Source organism: Xyrauchen texanus, chromosome 8, assembly GCF_025860055.1.
Source record: "Xyrauchen texanus isolate HMW12.3.18 chromosome 8, RBS_HiC_50CHRs, whole genome shotgun sequence".
NCBI lineage: Eukaryota > Metazoa > Chordata > Actinopteri > Cypriniformes > Catostomidae > Xyrauchen > Xyrauchen texanus.
Window position 1 is genome coordinate 19102605 of NC_068283.1, and position 24009 is coordinate 19126613.

At 38.4% G+C, this 24009-nt stretch overlaps 1 protein-coding gene across 4 annotated transcripts in view; it reads right to left on the minus strand.

Annotated features, from left to right (window-relative positions):
* The window catches only part of LOC127647333 (voltage-dependent T-type calcium channel subunit alpha-1H-like), a 115180-nt gene that overhangs the window by 12019 nt on the left and 79152 nt on the right, over positions 1 to 24009 (minus strand). For 2 of the 4 annotated variants that reach the window (XM_052131507.1, XM_052131509.1), the window contains 15 exons: positions 17154 to 17305; positions 16164 to 16349; positions 15744 to 15861; positions 12975 to 13130; positions 10971 to 11058; positions 9741 to 9946; positions 8278 to 8655; positions 6146 to 6246; positions 5944 to 6061; positions 5027 to 5095; positions 4756 to 4940; positions 3380 to 3506; positions 3033 to 3158; positions 2720 to 2809; positions 1798 to 1990 (listed from right to left, as the gene is read on the minus strand). In XM_052131507.1, coding sequence (XP_051987467.1) covers positions 1798 to 1990; positions 2720 to 2809; positions 3033 to 3158; positions 3380 to 3506; positions 4756 to 4940; positions 5027 to 5095; positions 5944 to 6061; positions 6146 to 6246; positions 8278 to 8655; positions 9741 to 9946; positions 10971 to 11058; positions 12975 to 13130; positions 15744 to 15861; positions 16164 to 16349; positions 17154 to 17305 — 2293 coding nt within the window. Of the gene's footprint in view, positions 1 to 1776; positions 1991 to 2719; positions 2810 to 3032; positions 3159 to 3379; positions 3507 to 4755; positions 4941 to 5026; positions 5096 to 5943; positions 6062 to 6145; positions 6247 to 8277; positions 8656 to 9740; positions 9947 to 10970; positions 11059 to 12974; positions 13131 to 15743; positions 15862 to 16163; positions 16350 to 17153; positions 17306 to 24009 lie in introns of all 4 variants that reach the window. The other 2 variants (XM_052131508.1, XM_052131505.1) reach the window with 2 other exon arrangements.

Consider the following 24009-nt stretch of genomic DNA (forward strand, 5'->3'; position numbering starts at 1 on the left):
TCGCTAAATGGTGACAGAATGTGTGAAATGGATCAAAACTGGAAAGGAGCATACAAGAAATGGAATGGATTGACAAACAAACTGCCATTACTTATATATATTTTTCTTCAGAACATTTCGGCCCAATTAAAACCCTGAATTTGTAAAAAAATTACAAATGTTTGAAGCTATAGACGTGACCATTGACGTCACTAAATTCGATTTGAGGTTGATCACTGTTTTGAGTTGACCAATAAATTGATTTGATTTTAGGCTGAATAACAACTTGAATTTTGGCCTGTTCATCATACATAGTTTTAAACGTATGCCTTCAGATGACTTGGAATATTATGCATGAGTTGCATGGACTACTTTTATGACACTTTTGGGGACTTTATAAGCTTTAAGAGAGGCACTATCAACTGCCATTGTACGGAAATCAGTGATTGTGACATTCTATAAAATCTATTATTTTGTGCTCTGCAGAAGAAAGACAGTCATACAGGTTTGGAACAAGGGTGAATAAATATTGACAGAAGTTTCATTTTGGGGTGAACTATTTCTTTAAATATCGTGAAATGTGTAGGGCAGAACAGAATGTTGGGCATTCCAATTATGCAATTACTGTGTTCACAGATTCCAAGTGGGCCTGTATAATGGATCATTCCACAAATAACTGGATATATTTCAGACATACAAATATTTGCCTCCTGGTCCTGCTGAACTCACTCTTTTAGTAGTGAGAACTGTCTTGAGATATGTCCTAAGATCTATCCCAGATGAATGGATTGAGGCACACTTTGAATAGATTTAGGAAAATAAAACTATACTGCTATAGACTCAGCTATGAGTGCAATAAGTCAGACTCACATGCACTATTTATTCCAGACTGCATTAAAGGCTAGAGGAGCCGAGTGCGACAAACGTAGATAAAACTGTCAGGTTTTACACTCAAGACCATATATCAGGTAGCTTTTCCCTGCCATGCATGGTGCTTAAACAAAGAACACAGTTCTTCACATTTATTTGTCTTTGAGTCTTTAATGCACACAGAAGTGAACCAGACAACACTAATAGTGCCCTCTGCATGCAAAACTGATAAAGACTGCCACTCAGAGAGTAACCAATGGAAATCTCCACCTATGATTTATTTAATAATGGATAAACTGATATAACTTAGCTTTATATAATTTCCCATGTTTGAACTGGAAGCTCTGCGCTCTAGAATAAATGATCAACACCAACCCAAGAGCATAATGCACCCTCTGATTTTTGAGCCAAAAGTGTATTTTGAAACAAAAAGAAATTTATAAAAAATAAAAAGTCACCACCCTGCCCTGAACGAACCCTAATGCATCTAAATGTCACCGATACCCACTACGTCCCCTTTGATTTTCTAACAGTACCCTTTTGGACACATTCTTCTCCCCTTTCCATATCTATGTTTGACTTTTCACTAAACAAACAATAATGCACACTGTGTTTATCTTCATTTACCCTGATCCACTACATACTCATAGAATGATGCTACTACCGGTCTGGTCATGACGCTAACCCAATATGTGCTATGCAAACTCCTCTTGCTTTTCATGCAGCGGTTGGTGGTGCAGGGATCTCATGCAAGAGCATGCTGCAGTCCATCACAATCCAAGGCTGACATCTGATTCGAGCCAAGATGTGCAAGGTTTTTATAATTTCTTCAGCCTTTTGATTACTGTCTTTTTTTTTTATAAATCTGTTTAGCTTTCTCTCTCAGGCTCTGGAAGCAGGCAGTGCTCAGAAAAATAGACTACCGACCAGACCCGCATTTCGCCTTACTCCTGCGCTTTTTCTCCAGGAGCCGCTGCCTCTTCTCCTCGCGCATACGTGCCTCCTCTTCTTCCTGGTCCTGTCGACACTTGTGGAAGTTCTCCACCACCACACCCACAAACATGTTCAGTACAAAAAAGCTGACAATCAGGAGGAAAGAGATAAAGTAGAGGAGCATCCAGGGGTTATGGTTGCGCACAGGCTGCAATGGAGACAGACATGGGGAACAAGGAGACACAGCCATTAGATGAAAAATTAGGAAATTAATTAGATTCTTTTTTTTTTGATAAATAGGTCTATGATGTGTTTTTTTTTTTTTTTTTGTCTGAATCTGACAAAATACATTTGCAATTTGCAAATGCAATTCCTGAGTACTTAAGATACTTTTGGAAACCTGTCGTGTGATATGCTAGATTTAATCTAAAACTATTTTTAAGCAGCATTTTGCAAATCTTTTAAAATTATTATGCAGGCAGATTTTATGACTTCATATCAATTGAGATGGCATGAAATATTTGCACTTTTCAAAATTCATTTGTCACAATACAGGACTATTTAAAATGATCTAATGAAATTAGAAATGGTGAAAAACTTAAAAGATATGTTGACAGTTACAGGACCTAAAATATACACTTTCCCTTATTAATTTATATAAATTTCAAACTAAAATATTGATATTGATAAAACAAATGTCCATGGTCACATGCGTTAACTACCCAACCTCTTCTATTATCTCATTAAAATAAATGTTTGGTTGGAAATGGTAAATGTTTTTTAAAAATATATGAAATCATCATGAAAACATTTATACGATTTCTAAGAATGCGCATATAAACTAGACATCTAATTTTTAGTATTTTGGACATCCTTATTTGTAATTTACCCAAATATTGTAACATCATTGGCCTGATTAAGCAAAGCAAATCCAAACCTGCTGGTCCACCCCCACAGCATCCAGACCGTCGTACATTATATTCACCCATCCGTCCTTACAGGATAGCACGAACAGTGACATAAGAGCCTGTGGAAGAGAGACACAGTGCAGACGAAACCATCATTCATTCAGTGCAGTTATGGGGCTCTTAATAGCCATCTGGGAATTATTTCAAGCATATTAGACCAGAAAACGCTTTCTGAAGATCCTATAAATTTCAAAGGCAACATGACCCCACTTTTTCAGCCAGCCAGATGCTTCATTCAGCTTAACAACTTCCAATTTATAATTTCTGGTGAATTATAATTACCTGTCCCAAATTGTCAAAGTTGTACTTTCTCCGAATCCATCTGAAGTTTGCTTGAAGACAGTCAAACTTGTTGGTGATGTTTTTGGTGTTGAGACCTTCACAATGGTAAAACTTTCCTTTAAAGAGCTGTAATAGATAATATTGAAACTGTTATAAAAAACAAACAAAACAATCATTCATATTTGTGTTAAAAATTATGTAGCGTCTTTTACATCAGACATTTGCTTTACATTCACATTTATGTGTGCGGATTTATAGTGCATTCAAGCTATACGTTTTATCAGTATGTGCATTTCCCTAGGTATCTAACCCATGCCCTTTAGTGTTGTAGTGTTTAAAGCATTTACCTGAACTCCAAGAATGCCAAAGACAATAAAGAATGCACAGCAGATCAGCACAATGTTCCCAATGGGCCTAAGAGATGTTATTAGTGTTTCCACTACCAGCTTCAGTCCAGGAGCACGACTAATCACTCTATTTATGTGAAAAACAAACAAATAAAAAACATTGTGATGCAATGAAATAAATAAATAAATATCAAAACAGAGACGAATGAACATATCTCTATCTGCATGCAGCTGTATTAGCCTCTGAAGTCATAAAAGTAGCCAGAGATGTTTCACTGTGTTTAAGCAAACACACACACACACACACACACACACACACACACACACACACACACACACACACACACACATACACACATGCGCTGGCACACTCATCAGTCAACCAATATGATAGAATGTTACTACAGAGACCAATGTATACATTGACTACAGAGGTTGCTGGCATGACAAAAACATAAAGACGGGTATGTCTCCAATGTAATAGAAACTAAACAAGGCAGTTTTATATGACACAGGACCTGACAACTGGTCAAATTGTGTGTACTGTTTGTGCAGCCAAGACGGTGCTCGCACTGCGGTTTCATCGTGGTTAAAAACTTAAAATCAAGAATTTCATTGAGTCAAGTCACCCACATCATGTCTCCCACAGTTTACTAAAAACAGCATATCGAAATAAAAATACATAAAAATAGTATTACTATTGGATATTAAGTCTTTTTAAGCATAATGTATCTACACATGTAGGCATCTGTAGTCTCTTGTGGTCCACACAGTGTTGTCAGCTTGAACTGCTCCATAATAGCTTGATGAATTAACTGTGTAACTTTTTGATTGACTATTTTCAAAGCATTGACGAGCTGCTTAATATACATTCTTTTACAGCATTTGTCCACCATTCACAACATTCAACCATGCTCAATAAAATATTAGGATATTTTGAGCAGTGAAATGCTTTGTTTATAATTTAATTATAAACTATCAAATAAATGCATTATTCTATGACAGCGTTTGCGTATGAAGCTAAACTTCATGTTACGAGATCAATTTAGTTAGTTATGATGTTTTTATTTTAAATGTTTATTTTATTTTTTATTGTAAACCACTGGGTAACTTATGCACGTCTTTTTTTAGCCTATAGGACAATTCTGTTAAATTTATGAATTTATGTACATGAGCAGCACGCAGAACTGCCCTGCATTTTGAAACGATTTAGTCAAAAGCTTTGAGAGAACAGGCTTTCAGTGTGTAGTCTAGAATTAATACGACCACATAATTAACTTTTTTTTTAATCCTTAACAGGGGCAATGGATTTCATTGATTGGTTGCGGCTCAGTGAGACAGGTACTTACTGAGGGTTGCAACCTTTGTTTGCTTACCTGAGAGGCCGCAGAGTTCTCAGCAGACGAAGAACCCTTAGGATGCCAAAGATTCTGTTCCCACCCGTGGAAGCCAGAGAGACCAGAATGTCAATGAGAGAGACGAAGACTAGAACACCATCCAGAACATTCCAGGTGCTCTGTAGGTAACTGTGCTTCCCAGAGCAGAAGCCAAGGGCCACCACCTTTAAGACAAGCCATATTGAGTCTGTGAGATGACTTTGGATAATTAATGCACTCTACATATAAAAAAAGACTACATCATCAATACCTTCACAGTCATTTCAGCAACAAAGATCACAGTGAAAACATAATTAGAAATACTGAGAAATACCCGCTCCTGAAATGAAAAACAAAAGGGAGTTAACCAAATCATCCATTCTGTACAAGCATGGCCATAACAAACACTAGATAAAAAAATGACTTTTAAAGGAATAAAAATGAGGGAACCTGTCATAATTTACTTGCACTGTAAAAAATGTAATTGCATTTTATCCAGCTTATGCGGTATATTGAGTCACAGTTACTACAAAATGTCAATTACTTTGCATCTACATAAAAACACACTTTAGACCAACAATATTCCACCAAATGTTGTCTCAACAAGCCTAAGAGAGTTGTCTGAAAGAATAATTTCATTTTGAACAATACTGCTGATTTGCGAGTTCCCAGCATGCATTGCATATATACTGTTTTTTTGCTGTTTGCTGACTTTAATAATGCTGTTATTGTTTTATTTTGTTAATTAATTGTTGTGTGGTAATGTTAAGAGCTCATCTTTAATGAGATTTGTTGATTTTCACCGTTATTGAGGTTTGCATGTTAAGGCTTGAGGTCTATTGTGTGTCTGTGTCAAACAATTGTACGTGCTGCCTTCTTCATGTAAAAGTAATTTAAATGGCATCAATATCAAAATGTTCTTTTATTGTGAATAGATAATTGTGTGAACAAGCAAATTCATATTGACTAAATGTTGACCAATGTTACTGAGGGCAATTATTAAGACAATTACATCACGTTGCCTTGATTTTGCTGAACAATTCTTTGTTTTCCAGTGCACCCTTACAGTGGATTGAGTGCTCATGCAACAAATTGAGCTGATTTTAGCAAGCCACTGTGAACAAGTGAGTAAATTATGACAGAATTCTTTTTTTGAGACAAATATCCCTTTAAGGACAAGTCACTTACAGATGACTGAATATTGGGCCTCTCTAGAGCAATGGTGATACAATTCAGGAAGATGAATACCAACACCACATGATCGAAGATCTTGTGAGAAATTAACCTTTGACATGCCATCCGAAACCTAGAGGAATTGTATAATGTTTACAAAAGTGAACTTTGAAAGGACACACTGGTCAGTAGATGCTATGAGATGGGAAATACCTACTTGTTCTGAGGAGATAACAGATAAAGTGACCAATCTTCATGATCTTTGCACCACTTAGGTTTAAATGCTTCCAGTGTTTTCTTTAGACGTAAACAGAAGCTCTGTAACACAAGAACAAACTCAGAAAAGAGAACAAGAAAAGTGTCTACAGCTCTAGCCACTAACTTCTACAGAACACTGAGATGTTTACAGAATTTTTTTTGTACCTCCAAGCATTAGGTTAATGGCCTTAATTCATTATGAAGGATGAGCTCTCTATTTTTTAAGTGTGGAAGAAGAAAATTCAAATGCATGCTTATACAATTTTGATGAATTGCATTACTGAAACATCATGTCGAGGTGACTTAACCATTCATTTTGCAAATGTATTTTCTCCAATATACATTTTGCACAATTAAAGTCAATTTTGTCTCAACGTCAAATTGATTTGCTAGCAACTCGGTTAGTAAGTCATTTGCAGAAATGACACATGAGCCTGCTGTTATTAATGATAACTGATGGTAATGTAATTGTGAGAAATCATTAGAAAAACATTTCCAATCAACCTCAAGTTGTCTGTGTTATGGAAGTGCTCTGTGCAGTCAATTATGTTTCCATTAACACCGCACTGTACCTTTTGACACTACAATTTAAAGTCAGTTTTTATTTAACAACTAAGTAATAACTACTTCATGATGCATAACTCCTATTTCTGTGACAAGAAAAGATACAAAAAAGAAGACAAATGAACACACAACTTGCATTGCAATATTATGAAACACAAAAGACCCCTCACACACCTCATATTTTACAAGCAGGTGGGCATATGACCAAAATGTTGGAGTGTCAATAAATATTAAGTATTCTCTGCAAACTACAGCAGTGTACAGGATCTTTTCTTATTTCTTATATCATGGCATTTTCATTGTAATCATTCCAGGAACTGCTCAAGAACACCAAAAATGACATTGAATGTGTCTTAGAATTGTCAATCGTAATTGTCAAAGAATTTATGCCACAAACCACTTAATCCAAGCTAGGGATGTTAATGATGAATCGAAAATGTATTAATTGTTGTTTATAATTTGATCAATTAAGCTTATCAACCGTCGATTCATTATTTTCAGGACAAATACATCCAGAAATCATGAAAGCAGACGTTGATCCAAATCACAGAAGAAGGCACACAGCTGAAAATACTTTCGGGCCCAATGTAGCAGTGTTGGAGCGTTCCTCCATAAATGAACATTAATGCTTTCAGCACACAGTGTGTTGAATTACAACATGACAACAAGCACTGTTGATCTCCTCATTTCATCCCAACCTACAAGTATGTCAGTGATCAACGGGAAAGCACTAAAGCACATTCAGCTGATATCTCACCATCACCTTAGAAAGTATGCCATGTACTATGTTTATGCAGCATGTTATGATTTGACATAATTTCAAATAAAAATATACTGGAAGTCCAAAGGTCCGAAATATCTCACAATTCACAATATGAAGTTTTAAAGAACTCAAATATGTATACAAATGATATATTTTGTATACAAGTTATTTTTAACAGTAGCCTAATTAACAGTAATTAAACTAATTAAACAAATTTTTTTTTAATTACACTGAATTAAAATACATTCAACTAGGTATATTTTAACAGGAAAATGCCAACACTTGTATTCCTTAAGTGTATTAATTTAAATTATATTTAAACAAAAGGCTACATGCATATATTATTTTGAGTCCTCCGCATGAGTTTTGCGATATTAATGTTATTGATTAATTGATTATAAATTTCCACAGCTATCAATTATGAAAATGTCTGAAAATTGAAATCCCTAATCCAAACACAAACCTCCTTTCCCTTACTCATCTAACAGAGAAAAGCAGCCTGTTTTTTTCTGTTTATTTTCCAGCACTTGAGCCTCAATTTCAAGACAAAGTCTCTTGTGTGCTTAGATTTCATCACACTGACAACAAAAGGTCACGTTCCCCTCACCAAGAAAAACAATTATAGTTTTCAAACCACCAAGCCAAATCAATTACAGCATCACAATTATTCTCCTCACAAGATAAACCCCTGGGAGGGCATCTTTGGAAAAATGGGCATTAACCCCTTCTGACTTAACAAAACAAAACCTATACCATATACTTACATCATCCAATTCTTCCTCTGCAAGAGAGTCTTCTTTGCCAAGGGTGGTTGGAAGGTCAGTGGGAAGGTGCCGAGTTCTTCCATTACAGTCATGGTACTCTCCTAACGGGCTCAAGCTGAGGCTCTGGTGCAGCTCAGGGATATCTAGAGAGCAGGGGTGCTGCAATGAGCCCCCACTGGTATTGCCCATTTTCTCGCCCTCTGAGATTTCATCCTCAAAACTGCCCTTACCCTCCCCATACAGCAGAGACTCTCTTTCTCCAGATGCATCCTTCCTTTTCAAACTCGGCGCTCGCCCTAAACCATTCCAACTTGACCTGCGGCTTCCCCAGTTGCTGCCTGAGCCACGGGGCTGGCAGGGAGATCTTCTTGGGCTGGTCTGGGATAGAGAAATAATACAAGTTTACCACATTACACAGGGTCCATTACACATATTACTGTAGCTAATTTCTTTGGCTTAGTCAAGCCAAAATACTATTCTACACACTTGGGTTAAGCTCACTCACATTTACCTTTGTACCGCAGGGATTAAATTTGATTTAAGTATGAACATTTTACACGCAAATTCGCAGCATTGACCAATAGAAAGTTGCTTGGTTTGGCGTTGACCTCTGTGTGGGCAGTGCTTCCAACATAGCTACACTGAATAATAAAAATAGACTGCTTGACAAGTCCTCTTTGCATGTGTCACACTCACTCAGCATCACGCCTTCCTCGATTGCAGAATTTCATTATGTGACCAAGCCTTTAGGTTTTTTATTATTATTATTTTATAATCCCTAAACAAATACCAAAATAATCTTTTCTAAAATCACCTTTTTTTTTTTTTTTTAAGGATAATATAATGTGAATTTTGAGTAATTGTTGAATAAAATAAGTGTTTAAATTCAGCAATTCTATGTATATCTTATTTGCTATCATGAAACTGTATTTTATAAATACAGTATACTGTACTGTAGGCATTAATTGGCAACCCTGTTCTCTAGATGTCATTAACATAATCATTAAAAAATAAATGTGAGTCCTCAAATAAGTACTATAGCAATAACACTAACAATTTGTAATTACAAATAATTACAAAATAATATAAAATAATTATATATTAAGCATACTTACTGTAAGTAAATACACAGTAAGTGAGTAGTCATTAAGAAGATGCTATTATCCAAAGTGATTTGTAGTACACTTATGAACACTTAGGGTAAAGTGCCTAACTCAGATGTACAATGGGGATGGGACATGGCTCGCTCATCATAGGGATTGAACCAGCAACCTTCTGGTTATCAGCCCTGAACATATGCCACCATCCCAGTAACATTAACAATGTAATGAATAATATGACAATTGTCTTTGCACAATCATGCTCGATCGATCCGTCTTTACAATGTCACTGAAATGGGTTGACATATGGACTGACAAAGGTTGATACATTGATTATATAGGATAACCAAAGTTTTTTCTTACCAGGGATTTCTGATCAAAGGCATTTGGATCTATTGAGACCCCACTACCCCGCCTTGACTTCAAACCAAGCACTGATTCAGGGCCAAGAGAACTCTTTGGAGTGGGCATGGGTGTGGCGGCAGTGCGCATGATGACTGGTGGTGGCAAAGTGCCTCGAGGATCCACATGGCCATTCGCTGACATCATCAGAGAGTACATCTTCAATTCTATTGGTGGAAATGAAAACTATGGGTTATTTGATGAAAGCCATCACTATTACTTAAAAAAAAATATATATATATTTGCCAAGCAACGTAAATGGCAGAAGAACACATAAAAGGGCTTTCCCCCAATAGATTCACATATGTGGAATGGGTAATTTGATTAGTTTATACAAAATGAAAATTATCTTATCATTTACTCACACTCATGCCATCCCATATGTGAATGATTCAGCAGAACACAGAACAGATTCTTTATTCAGCAGAACACGTTTGAAGATTTTTAGAAGACTATCTCAGCTCTGCAGGTCCTTTCAATGCAAGTGAATGGGTGCCAAAACTTTGAAGCTCCAAAAACCCCATAAGGGCAACATAAAAGTACTCCAGACAACTCTGGTGGTTAAATCCATATGTATTGAAGCGATACGATAGGTGTGGGTGAGAAACAGATATTTAAGTCCTTTTTCTTTCACTTTCACTTTCTCCTCCTCCTTTTTTTGGTGATTCACATTATTTGAGCATACCGCCACCTACTGGGTAGGGAGGAGAATTTATGACCAAAGATTCCTTAAATACTGATATGTTTCTTACCCACACATATCATATTGTGACTGAATACATGGATTTAACCAGTCATATGGATTACTTTTATGCTGACGTTATATGGATTTTAAAACTTTTGGCACCTATTCAATTGCATTGTATCCACCTACAGAGCTGAAATGTTCTTCTAAAAATCTTCATTTGTGTTCTGCAGAAGAAATAAAGTCATGCAAATCTGGGATGCCAGGAGGGTGAGTAAATCATGAGTGAAATTTCATTTTTGGGTGAACTATCCCTTTAATGTGACTCTGGAGGGCCATTGCCCTTTTTATTGCCCAGACTATAACTGATTTAACTGAATGAAAGAGCATGTTATGGTCAAAATAAATTTATGTAGTGTAAAAAGTGCATGTGTACACTCACGCATTAAAGTAATTTAACTTTTCAACCTTGAAGAACATTTTATGATGCAAAAAATGGAAGTAACCTGTGGCTCGTAATTCCCCCATCTTCTTCTCCTCTTCAAACTTCACCGACCTCTTTTCCTCATCCACGTCCGATTTGTTAGCATCCCCCTGCAAAGCGCAAGAGATTATTGTGGACAGCACACAGTGTTTTAATAAATGCTCAGCCTACTAAAGTGTTATTCAGTCTGCAGTGAAGCCAAACAAAAGTCACTCTCTCTGAGGACGCAGGCCTCTGGCATCAACAACAAACTGCCCTTCACTCAGCTTGAGCCTGCTGTGCATACAGACAGCTGAGGTGCCCCTGCTATCAATATGACTGTTCTGACTATTAGATCTGTGTTTCTGTTAGGGTTGTGTTAATGTAACAGGGACAGAAAGTGTACTGTTAAAAGACTTAAAACATATGTATTATTTATTATAATTCACACAAAATGTTTATTTTCATATATATCTGGTATACTTGCCTAAAGAATTAGCGTTTTTCCCCTTTAATTGCTGTGATGTCATCATGAGCCTACACAATTTACTGTTTTGTCTCCTCCTTTTCCTCTTGGCATTGTTAATGCACAGAAGAGGTGAGTTATTTGTGGCTCCTGTTAATCGTAATTAATCTTTATTTTAATTGTTGCATTTATGTCAATATCTTCACTGCAAGTTATGTGTATTATGTTATTTTAATTATCTGTGTGGTTATTTTGATCATTTTACCATAATTAAGTTGTATTTTTGTCTTTGGCCTATATGTGAAAGCACATGTTGATTATATGTACATCACATTTGTTTTATAGAGCAATATAAGGGCGATTTACTCAGACGCTGCTCTTGTATGTTTTGTGTATCAGTAAACACAGTGAAACCGCCGCCTGTTGTCCCGTGTCTGTCTCCACAACGCTTCACAACGCAGACAAGTGTTTTCATAACTGGTGTCGCGAGCCACCGGTTACATTAAGTTAGTGTTTGTTTTAGCCTTTGCAGGTTTACACCTACTCATAACCAGTTCACAATTCACACAGCCCCCAGCATGACAGATGGGCCTAAGAACTGCAACACAGTACCAGTATTGCAGTATAATTACCTAGACTATCCAGAGAGTGAAGACAGAATCTTAGAGTGTGCATAAACCTGCATCCTTAAGAAAGAAGCAAAATGTATAAACTTCCTTTTGTGATGGGATATCAATAAGAATGAATAGCATTGTTTATTTGCATGTGCTGTCTGAATGGTTTTAACACACAATCTACTAAAGAAAAATTAGAAATGAATACAAATTAACCAATCATGCAAATTAACAAAGCACACGGCCAAAAATCTTGTGCTGAATGCAATTTGCACTGCACAATTCCCTTCATTATTGAGCGGTTGTTGTGGATGCAGCATACTACTGCGATCTGCTGCGTGAACTGGATTCTCTCATGAACGTGTATAGGAGAGTGATCAAAAGTAAACAAGTTTAGTGAAAAGGACTTAAATATTGATCTGTTTCTCTCTCAAAGCAATCGTTTCGCTTTAGAAGACAATAATTTAACCACTGGAGTCCAAAGGGTTACTTTTAATATGACTGTCTGTCCTTTTTGGAGGTTTAAAGTGCTCATCACCATTCACTTGGATTGTATGGAGTTGAGATATTCTTCTAAAAATATTTGTTTGTGTTCTGCTGATGAAAGTAAGTCATAAACATCTGGGATGCCATGAAGGTGAGTAAATGATGAGATAATTCAAATTTTTGGGTGAACTAACCCTTTAATTGCAACATGCAAAAAGCACTCAGTTTAGTGAAAAAGTAAAATTTACAATAAGCCTAATTTACATAGATAGAAGGTAGAGTACGTTTATGCTGGCTAATTTAAATACTCATGTCACACTGTTATGGCAGTGCATTTGGTGCCTGGTTAAACTGGACAGTGGTTGAATATGAGGCATGTTTTTGTGCTGAAATACTGGACACTACAGTGGCTTAACTCTGCAATGAATTCATCCCTAAAATTAATGAAATTGAGCCAACTAAAGAGAATGTTTTTCGTAACCTCTGCCTGAAATCCCTCCACTAAGATGGCCACCAGCAGGTTAAAGAGCACGTAATTCCCAAAAGTCATCAGAGCCACAAAATAAAGAGCAGCCCATGGCGTGGTGGAAGCCATTCCATTGTAGAGAACCACATTCCAGTCCTCCTGAGTCAGAATCTGAAACACAAACAGTTTCTCTAAGAAATACAGGAGGACAGAGAGCAGCAGAACAAAGGTAAAATCAGGGGAAAAACTGATATATTAATTAAATGTGTAATAGAGTAGTGTTTTGTGTATGTGTATTCCAGTAAACCTTGATTTGTGGGGGAAACAAACAGTAATTGATGGTGTATATCCTTGAAACTTCAAAAATTATTTATTTTTATATAGTTCTTCTGCTTCCTGAAGTCAAAGTAATTGGCTGTCCCAGTACAGCAATTAAGTATTTTTAAACCACAAATGCTGTAGAGATAATCAAGTGAGAATAGGTGCCCTAAATGTGCATGTTACTATGCAGTTACAATGCAGGTTCAGCAGCTCAGCTTTATCACAGGAAATTGTGCTGATGCAAGATGAAATGAACAGGCTTTCACTACCAGGATGTCAATTGTAGAACTAAATGAGCTGCAAAAACTATTTCATGTCACCAGATTTAGCACAAAGAAATAACATTTGTTTCAAATGTCACTTAAAAAAAAGAAGAAAGGCTTACATAAATATTCCAAAATGCTACATCTTTATGTACAAGGTATATCCTAAATCCACATGAAAAGTATTTATATAAATTTAAAGGATTAACAAATATCAAATATAGCTTCACATTTTAAATATACTGTAAATGTTACATTTAAAATTACAGGTAAATGTGTAGTTAATATTAGCTAAATATTTTTATTTACATATAGAATTAACATATGTTATATTATTTAAATATTTATTTAACCCTGAATATATACAAACAATTCTGTGAGGGATGTAAATTCATGTTTATCCAAAATCTAAAATAATTAGTCTACCAAATGCATAAATGTAAAATATAAAATTAGTTATTGGCTGCATACTTTACATTCTTCACATTTTTACATGATACAGGTTCTATTCTAGAGATTCAAAAAAATTGCTCTTCTTTTCTACTCTGTGAACTGAGGCAGAGCTGTGTTTTAAACAATACAAAAACACTGCCTGATTGACTGAGCTAGTTTATCTTCATTTGTTTGTCAGGCTGGTGCTTTATAAGGTGTTGGATACTTTTGTTGCAAGTCACTGATCTTTTTTGTTTTGTTTTTTTGTCTTTCCTTTTCAGTTTGTTAGATTTTGGCATGTGAAGGACTACTGCCTCTCCCAGTTTTGAATGTATTGTTGTTTGTTTTTGTTTTTTTCCCCTTCCTAGCCAGCATTGAGTTTTGTAGTAGACTACTGGATAATTGCTGGTGAGTGGTATTTTGGTTTGATTTATCTTTTTTCATATAATTGTTAATTGTTTTTTTTTAATTGTGTTAAAGGCCTTGCCTATAACCAGGGCAGTTTGGAGTGCCCACCCCATATATGGCGCTTTTCCATTACCAGTACCAGCTCGCTTCGGCTTGCCTCGCCTCGGCTTGCCTCGACTCGGCTCGCTTTTCGCTCCGTTTTCCATTGCAGACAGTACCGCCACAAATAATACCCGGTCGTCATAGCGACACCGCAGGAAACTGCCGTGACGCAATCTTATACGCGACACACATCCGCTACCCACACACACAGGACAATGGAGGAAATCGAGTGTATGCTGTTTTTGATCCTCGGGATGTGGCTGTTTCTCACAGCAAGAAGACAAACGTTGTTTCATGAGAGGCTGAGGGCAGCAAAACGAAACACTGCTGAAAAAAACAGGAGAGTTTGGGAATTACTACAGAGTTCAGACTACGAGACGAATCCGGTCGTTCAAAGCCGACGCAAGAGGGTAAGTTATGCTAACATAGCTAACATTGCAGCAATCTCCTTAAAGCCGCTTCGAGTTCTCGGGCATGTGCTGCATCATCGAGTGCCATCTGTAAATGGCGTTCCCGCTGTGCCATAATAATAGTTTTGTAGGCTATATATGTGCAAACTATTTAAAAATGGCGGAGTTATTCTGGATACTCCGTCTGGCGCGCGCAATGATGACGCAGTGAATAGTGACGATTCTCTCTGACCAATCAGCAGTCGGCATTGTTTTTACGTCACATTTTAGTATCGCCTCAGCCCGCTCAGAACCTCGCCGGAGGTGGTACGAAAAAAGTACCCGAAAGCAGGTACAGGTACAACTTTTACACAGTGGAAAACCAAACAAAGTCGAGTCGAGTTGAGCCGAGGCGAACTGGTACTGTGTAGTGGAAATAATAGCCCATTAGTGACCTAAGGGGCTATTATTTGAGCTTTGGGTGTCACACGGTTGATGTGAGTATGGTGCTTTATATTTGGCTGTGAAACCAGTGTGATTCATCTATCTTCAGTGGGTGTTTAGGGATTAAGGCTTGCTGTATACACTTATGATATGCAGTGAAATTAGCACATGTGTATGTGTAGCTCAGTGGTTCTCTAGGTTGTTCAAACAGGGGAAGTGGCAGTTTTTTATCTTGGTTGGCTTAAATATAACAGTAAATGTTTTTAAATATATATTACAATATAAAGGTGTTAACTTTCCTATAACCCTTGTTGTTTAATTACTAGAGCTCCCCTCAGCCCTAAGGTAAAATCGAGGGGTGGCGTAGTCTTAGATCACCCCTCGGGGTGTTACACAAGAGAAAGAGCAACACAGTCTGTTCTGACCTGAAACACAGTGACAATGGCCCACAGCAGGGAGTCAAAGTTTTTCCTGTCTGGAATTGTGTCTCCATTCTCCATCTTTAGGCTGAATTTGCATCCAAACAGGTGCATTCCAAGAATGCTGTGTTAACAATAACATAAAAATTCAATTCATAAATATGTAAGTGCATAATAATATACAAGCTCTGTTCTTGAACATAATTCTGTCCATAATTCTTCAACAGAAACTTCAGTAGAAATGTTCATGGATTTACTGTAGATAATAACAAAAATTCAACACGATGAAAACTCCCTACAATTAGTTTAATTACTATAACCACTTACAGTATTTTCTAAAGCAAACTGTTAAGATTATAATCTCTGTGGCATTGGGCACCAGGCTTTGTTCTGATTAGTTGAATGTGGTGTGGGTGTGGTCAGCACCTGAAAGTGAAGATGAACAACATGAGCAGCATGCAGAATGTCGCCACATTGTCCATAGTCTTCATGAGGACCACCAGCTGTCTGCGAAGTGCAGGGAGGAAGCGCACCAGTTTGAGGACACGCAGAAGTCGAAATGTTCTCAGCACTGAAAGACCTCCATCTGCCTGTCCTATGATCTCCCACACACTGTCAAGGACAGACACATGCAAAGCAAAGTCATGTTTGATGTTCTCAGACTCAGCTCAACATTCAACATAAATTCCTATTGTACATGCACTTTAAATACAATGTGACTTTTAAAGACACTTTGAATTTGCTTGACAAGTTCAGTTTTCTTTCCTGTGTTGATGCTTTTCTTATGAAAGGGGTAAGATTGGACAGGACATAGCCAAGGACTTACACTTTTTTAAAGGACCCTTTAGTTTAAATGTGTATATTCTTTTAACTGTTAGAGGTATACTAGCATGTAGATGGCCTCATAGCTAACACACATGGACAAAAAGCCACAAAGCTCAAATCTTTGTGTGTAGGGTCTTTAAAGGATAGTTCACTCATTCTTTCATAATTTACCCTTATGATATCCCAGGTGTGTATGACTTTCTTTCTTCACCAAAATACATTTGAAGAAAAATAGAAAAATATATTAACTCAGCTGGTCCCTAAAATGCAAGTGGATGGAGATTTCTCTTTTGAAGCGCCAAAAATCACAGACAGTCAGCATAAATGTCATCAATATGACACCAGCTTTTAAATGAATGTCTTCTAATCGACACAATTGCTTTTGGTGCGGAAGAGCAGCTCTGTTTCCAAGTGAGAAGGAGGGATGCTGTACAGTAGCTTGGTTAGTTTGGGTTTAGATTTGTATTGATCTAATTTTCATTTTTGGGTGAACTTTAATCTTGATTCTAGAAAAAGCCCTGCTAGAATTCCTCAACAGTTTTCAAGAAATATACCCATATAAACAAATTTGTCCTCCTGACCAGATCTTACCTTATGACTACAATAATCCCATCAAAGATGTTGTATGGATTCCTGATGTAGCCGAAGATACCAAAGGCCAGCAGTTTGAAGAGCATTTCTAGGACAAACATGCTTGTGAAGACAATATTGCTGATCTCCAGAATGTCTGTCAGCTCCTCAGGCTGTGAACAGGGAAACAGGGAAACACCTCATTAACTTCTGCAGGTAAAAGTCATGCCAGGATACTGCTGGGAATACTACATATGAGTGACCTTAATCATTGACCCATATCATGACACCTTCACACACCCTTGCTCTTACAACAATATATTAAATGCCAAAAGGCTGTACCAAAGGGAGTGTAGGAGGAGGAGACAGCCCACTCATATAAAAAATAATGGAAAAACCGAATGCTCAATATGGCGGATGTTGGAAATTAAGCCCAGCAGAAAAAAAGAAAAGAAAACTTAGCACAGGTGACCAGCATAGCTTCCTTGAAAAAACAGCATTATAATATACAAACTTTAAAGCTTCACCAAGTAGGTTGCAAAACCAGCACCAAACTACACTAATCAGTATAAACCAGCCTAGACCAGCATAGGAAATGCTTCTCTTCTCAGCAGAGTCCCACCTATCAGTTACAAAATACAACTGACATTTTTGATAGAGTCATTGCTTGTTAGTTTACTCTAAAAATGTTTTAACACATTAGCTGGCACAGACTGAAAAATATAGATTTGAGCAAAAATGTATGACATATATATTGTCTGATTTTATTGATAATTTTAAATAATTAAATTATTGAAATGTAATCTTGGAGATTTAGATATTCCCCTTTCAAGTAGGAGTAATAGGCTACACCGGAGATGTTACCAAGATGGCTGCCGAGTAGGGATATGCAATAAAACGATCTTGCTTTTAATCAAAAAAACATCCTTGATATCAATGATAAACTTTTAAATAATATGCAGTGCTCTTTATGTCCATTGCAATAGCAAGATGACCATAAGTCAATCTCGATAAAATCTTAGATTATTTCCTCATTTCTGGGTTTTAGGCTACAGCAATTACGTCATGTATAGGTTACATAGCTGACACACGATGGGCAAAATCAGGAAGAAGAAAATTGTTCGAAATTTGAAAATAAATGACCATGAGGAGAGTCAAACGTCCACTGAAGACGATGGCATTGTGGTGAAAAGCGGTCACACACCATATGCAAGATTAAATCCTGAACTGAGTATACTTCATGAACTTCAAATTAAAAGTTAGCTTACCATCCAGAGTTTACATTTAAACAAACGTGTTATGTTTATATTCATTATTGAGGTGTAACACACATGTGGATTGCATTTCCTTCCCCATTAATATACAGTATATATATATATATATAGAGAGAGAGAGAGAGAGAGAGAGAGAGAGAGAGAGAGAGAGAGAGAGAGAGAGAGAGAGAGAGAGAGAGAATGTGGTAATATTTTAAGCCATATCATCCAGCCATAATGCTGAGAAAGCTGATTTACTTGAACTTTGGTTGTACTTATAATAGATAAACACAGATAACTGCAAGAATATGGAGGACATCTTGATAAACGCACAGATCATATAACATTAGGCCTATGTGCCAAATTATATTAAGACATTTCAGCATACTTACAAAGCAATTACAATTGATCAGTTTTACACAAATACATCCCTTGCTGAGCTTTGATTAGCAAACTGAAAACCTATGCAATACTATAAACCCTTTTACTGAGAGCAAGGCAATGCAGCAAGCACATATTAATCAGACAGACATTAATCTGTCCATCATAAGCAATTTCAAATCTATTTACATTTGCTGATGCACACTGCATCAACTAATTGTGAGGAGACAGAAATTACCACTACATTCAGTTCTCCAATACAAATCAATAAAGACATCCTAAAGCACCTATAAACTGCATGAGCGTCTGTGTTTTGCTGCCTATTATAAGAGCAGCCACACTCAGCAATCACCTTGTTACTTTTCACATTAACATACTGTTATAAAATCAGTAAATCACACTGTAAGACTACCATCCTCGCTACGGGTAGGTTGAAAGTCACTGTGTTAAACAATTTAATTTAAAAAGATAAAATCATTGTACATTTGTGCCTACAGGGTCTCACAACTTCTCATATTATTGTCTCTTAATTGAATATTAGTGTTTTAGGAGACTCATACAAATTAAATCTAAGTTTCTATTAAAATATATTTATATATATATAAATATATATATATATATATATATATATATATATATTTATATATATAAATATATTTTAGTATATAAAATATATACATAATTATATTATACATTTGTTAACATAAACTTCTGCAAGTGAACCTATATACTGTTTTTTATGCAGTATCTGTATTGCTGTAAATGCAGTAAAACCTGACATGTCACCCCTGGGGGGCTCCAAGACCCCTGCTGCCTGCATTGATCTACAGTACACACATGAATCAATGAATTTAAGCATTCTGGAGAAGTCACTTATTCATTGTTAAACAAGAACAAACAACTGATTAGTAATGGATTAGTAAATCATTTATCAAAACTTACACTAATCCTTTTTTATTGCAATGTTAGATTAGACTTGAATTGGATTTGAAGGGAAGAATAATTACACATGGAAAGTTAGCGTATTCCTAGAAGCCCTATTACATTACACCAGCTCTTATTGGCTGGCAGAAGTGATGCTTGTGTCTGGAGGAGGCTCTGCTTCCCAGTATATAACGGGCGGTACAGCATTATTACATTATACAAAAACGTCTTCTCACTTCTCTTCAGAAGCCTAGTTCCCCTTCTGTCACTCACTCGATGTTGTGTCAATTGTAGTGACACAAGTGTTCTTTCTTGAGAGCCTCACATACCTCTGGATTTGAGAAAAGGCCAATGAGAAATTGGCAGAAAGAATTTGCATGTCCCGCCCATGGACATACGGGTATAAAGGGAAGCGGACGTGCATCTGTCAGTCAGATTTTTTCTTCTGAGCCGACGGTTGTGCAGCAGCAAGCTGAGATTCACTACTGCTCCACTCACCTCTATCAGAGCATTGATGTTGGATCTACAGCGCGTTTCCAGCGGCTTATCCTTTTCTGCACGCTGTGCAGTCCACGCCCCTGGGCGCTTCGACAGCGCTTCTGTAAAGAGCGTATATCCTCTAAAAAAAGAGGTATTTTCCCCTCTAAAAGAGAGTATTTTCATTCATAAAGAGTAATACACAGCAGGACTTTATAAATTTTTATAAAGATGCCCTGCCGCCTCTGTGTAGTTCCTGGATATGGTCAATGTGTCTGGGCCACGATCACACCGAGGCAGCGTTTGTGGATGGTACATGTACTCACTGTGAGAATATGACCATGGCACCTTAGTGGCTCCTTACTGGCACACTCGGACTTGGTTCTCGGATCTCACGCTCCTCGCAACAGCATCTCCATGGCTAATTCCTCTGAGGAAGGACCTTCTTTTACAGGGACAGGGCACCCTCTGGCATGCACACTCAGACATCTGGAACCTCCATGTCTGGCCCTTGGATGGGATGCGGAAGATCTGAGTGACCTACCACCGGCGGTTGTAGACATGATCAACCAAGCCAGAGCTCCCTCTACCAGGCAGCTTTATGCCCTAAATTGGACTTGTTTGCAAAGTGGTGTTCTTCCCGGTCTTAAGACCCACAGAGATGTGCAGTTTTGTCAGTGCTTTCATTCCTGCAAGAGAGGTTGGTGGGGAGGCTGTCCCCCTTCACCTTGAAGGTGTATGTAGCCACTATTTCGGCCCACCACGACGCAATGGACGGTAAGTCCTTGGGTAAGCATGACCTGATTATCAGTTTCCATAGAGGTGCCCGGAGACTGAATCCTCCCTGGCCAAGACTGTTCCCCTCCTGGATCACTCAGTGGTCCTCTTGGGCCTTCAGAGAACCCCCTTCGAGCCGCTTGACTCAGTAGAGCTCAAGGCCCTCTCTTTGAAGACGGCCATCCTGATAGTGCTAGCTTCCATCAAGAGAGTTGGGTACCTGCAAGCATTCTCTGTCAGCGACACTTGCCTGGAGTTTGGTCCGGCAGATACTCATGTCATCCTAAGACCGTGACCAGGCTACATGTTCCCAAGGTTCCTATGACCCCCTTCAGAGACCAGGTCATGAACCTGCAAGTGCTGCCCCGGGAGGAGGCAGACCCAGCCTTTTAGCTGTGTCCGGTACGTGCTTTGCGTATCTATTTGGAACACACGCAGAGCTTTAGATGTTCTGAGCAGCTCTTTGTTTGCTTTGGCAGACGACGGAAAGGGAATGCTGTCTTTAAACAGAGGTTAGCCCACTGGGTCGTTGGCGCAATCTCCCTGGCCTACCAGACCCAGGCCGTGGCCGCCCCCTTGCGGGTTCAAGCACACTCGACGAGAAGTCTGGCATCCTCGTGGGCACTGGCCAACAGCACCACCCTAGCAGACATCTGCAGAGCAGCAGGCTGGGCAACACCCAATACCTTTTTGAGATTCTATAATTTCAGGGTTGAGTTGGTCTCGTCTCGTTACCGAACTCGGTAATGCGGAACAACTGACCATGTGTACCGCTTGCACTCAGCGCCTTTCCCCTCTACTGAGATGAACACGTGCGCTCTTATCCCATGAGATTCCTCTAACTTGGCTCCCTGAATGACTCCTCCCTAGCCCTCTGGCTGGCGAATTTAGTGGAGGAATTTGCGACCAGACCCACTATGCGCTTCAAGTGCTCTGTACTGGGGTAGGGCTCCACAGGCCTAATTCCCTTTTCAGGCAACTCCCTGTGATGTTTGTTCCATTGACGGAACGGTAGTTACAACCATGACGATTACCTTTCAGATCTCCACACTGGTCACTGATTTATTATCCCGGTACTGAGCTGCTGTGTCGATTTATTGGCCACCATGCCATATTCGATTTTTTCCTACAATCTGCACTCCAGCTCAAAGAGGAATTCCTTAGCCCTCCAGCTAAATGGCTGCAGCAATGCATACATTTTAATGCAGGGACACACACCAGGCCTGCTCTGCATGTCTTGGGTTGAAAAATGCCCAAGCGGCAAATGACAATCTCCGATAGTGTGAGCACTGTGCATGCTTCATCACGAACCTTTGGTGCAGGCTAGCACCCCAAGCTAGTCTGTCGGGTGTAAGGCTGCTAGTACTGAGATGACTATGCAAATCTGCGAGAACCAAGTCATAAAAGCTCTCACACAGAAGAACATCCCCACATAAATAAACACACCCTTCTCAGCAAGGACCATAAAACGCAATCTCACCCACAACACATTGATGTGTGTAATTTTAGGAATCTGTATTCAGATCTCCCATACTTTGCAATTGCATGTAGTTTTTCCATTGTAAGTTATGTTTTTCTTTGATTTGTCTTTTATTTTTAGGAATGTTTGTTTATTCTGATCAATCGGGACCCGAATGAAAGGATAATGAATATTAAGAGGATTCAGAGTAATCAATAACCAAACATTTTATATTAAAAGAATGATCAGAAAGAAATTAGAGCTTTATTCTAAATTAGAGGTCAATTTAAATTCCTGAGGTTTGCGTTTCAGGGGATGAATATATGAATATTTAGTTCTACCTTTCGGCCTGGCTCTCCGCCCAAGGGTCTTTGTCAAATGTATGGAAGTGGCTATAACCCCCCTTGGACAAAGAGGCATTCATCTCGTTACAAACATAGATGATTGGCTTGTGACAACTCAATCAGAGCACACATGAGAGAGCACACTGCAGTGCTTATAGAGCATCTTCAAAAAATAGGTTTAAGATTAAACACAGAGAAGAGTGCATTAATCCCCACACAATCAATTACGTATCTAGGGTTGTCACTGATCACATTCAGAGCATGACTGTCAGAGGAGAGAGTAATAAAATGTACTCAATGTCTGTAAAGTTTCAGAGGGTTTCCTTTCGCATGAGCTTCAGACATTTGGGGTTAATGGCCTCGGCTTTGATAGTCATTCCACTAGGCCGATTAATCATGAGACAGTTTCAACGCTGGGTAGCCTCTCTGTGATTGGACCCGTTACATCACTTTTGGAGGAGAGTGAGGGTGACATCGATATCAGTGTTGGCATTGAGCCATTGGAGACACCCATCCTTTTTGATTTAAGGGGTCCCCATGGGTGTTGTTCAGGTCAGAAAAGTAATTACGATGGACGCTTCACTGTCCGGTTGGGGGAACTCATGAGGGCAGAATAATAAATGGGAGACTGGGTCGACATCTGACCAATCACCATATAAATTATCTGGAAATGCTGGTGGTTTTCTTAAGCCTGAAGCATTTTCTCACCTTATTGGAAGGGCATCATGTTCTTGAGAGAACGGCAACACTACAGTGGTAGCATATATAAACTGACTAGGAGGTCTCAGATCACTCCTTCTACACACATTGGCATGCAAACTGATTCTGTGGGGTAATTCCCACTTCTTATCCCTGAGAGCGACGCACGTACAGGGTATTATGAATTGGGGTGCAGATTTGCTGTCGAGGGGCAATCCTCTTTACAGGGAGTGGAGACTGAACAAAGAAGTGGTCGAGCAGATTTGGAGCCGGTTCGGCAGGGCGACAGTGGATCTGTTCACGTCTCAAGAGCAAGCTCAGTGCCCTCTGTTCTTTTCTTTAAAAGATCAGAGCGCACCACTGGGAATAGATGCGCTGGTGCATGAATGGCCTCACATTCTCCTTTATGCGTTCCTGCCAACAGCGTTGATATCTCCAACCATCACCAGAGTAAGGGAGAAGGGATTGAAAATGATATTAATAGCTCTGTGCTGGCCGGGGAAGTATTGGCGGGCAGAAATCATACATATGCTACATGAACAGCCGTGGCATCTTCTGCTGTG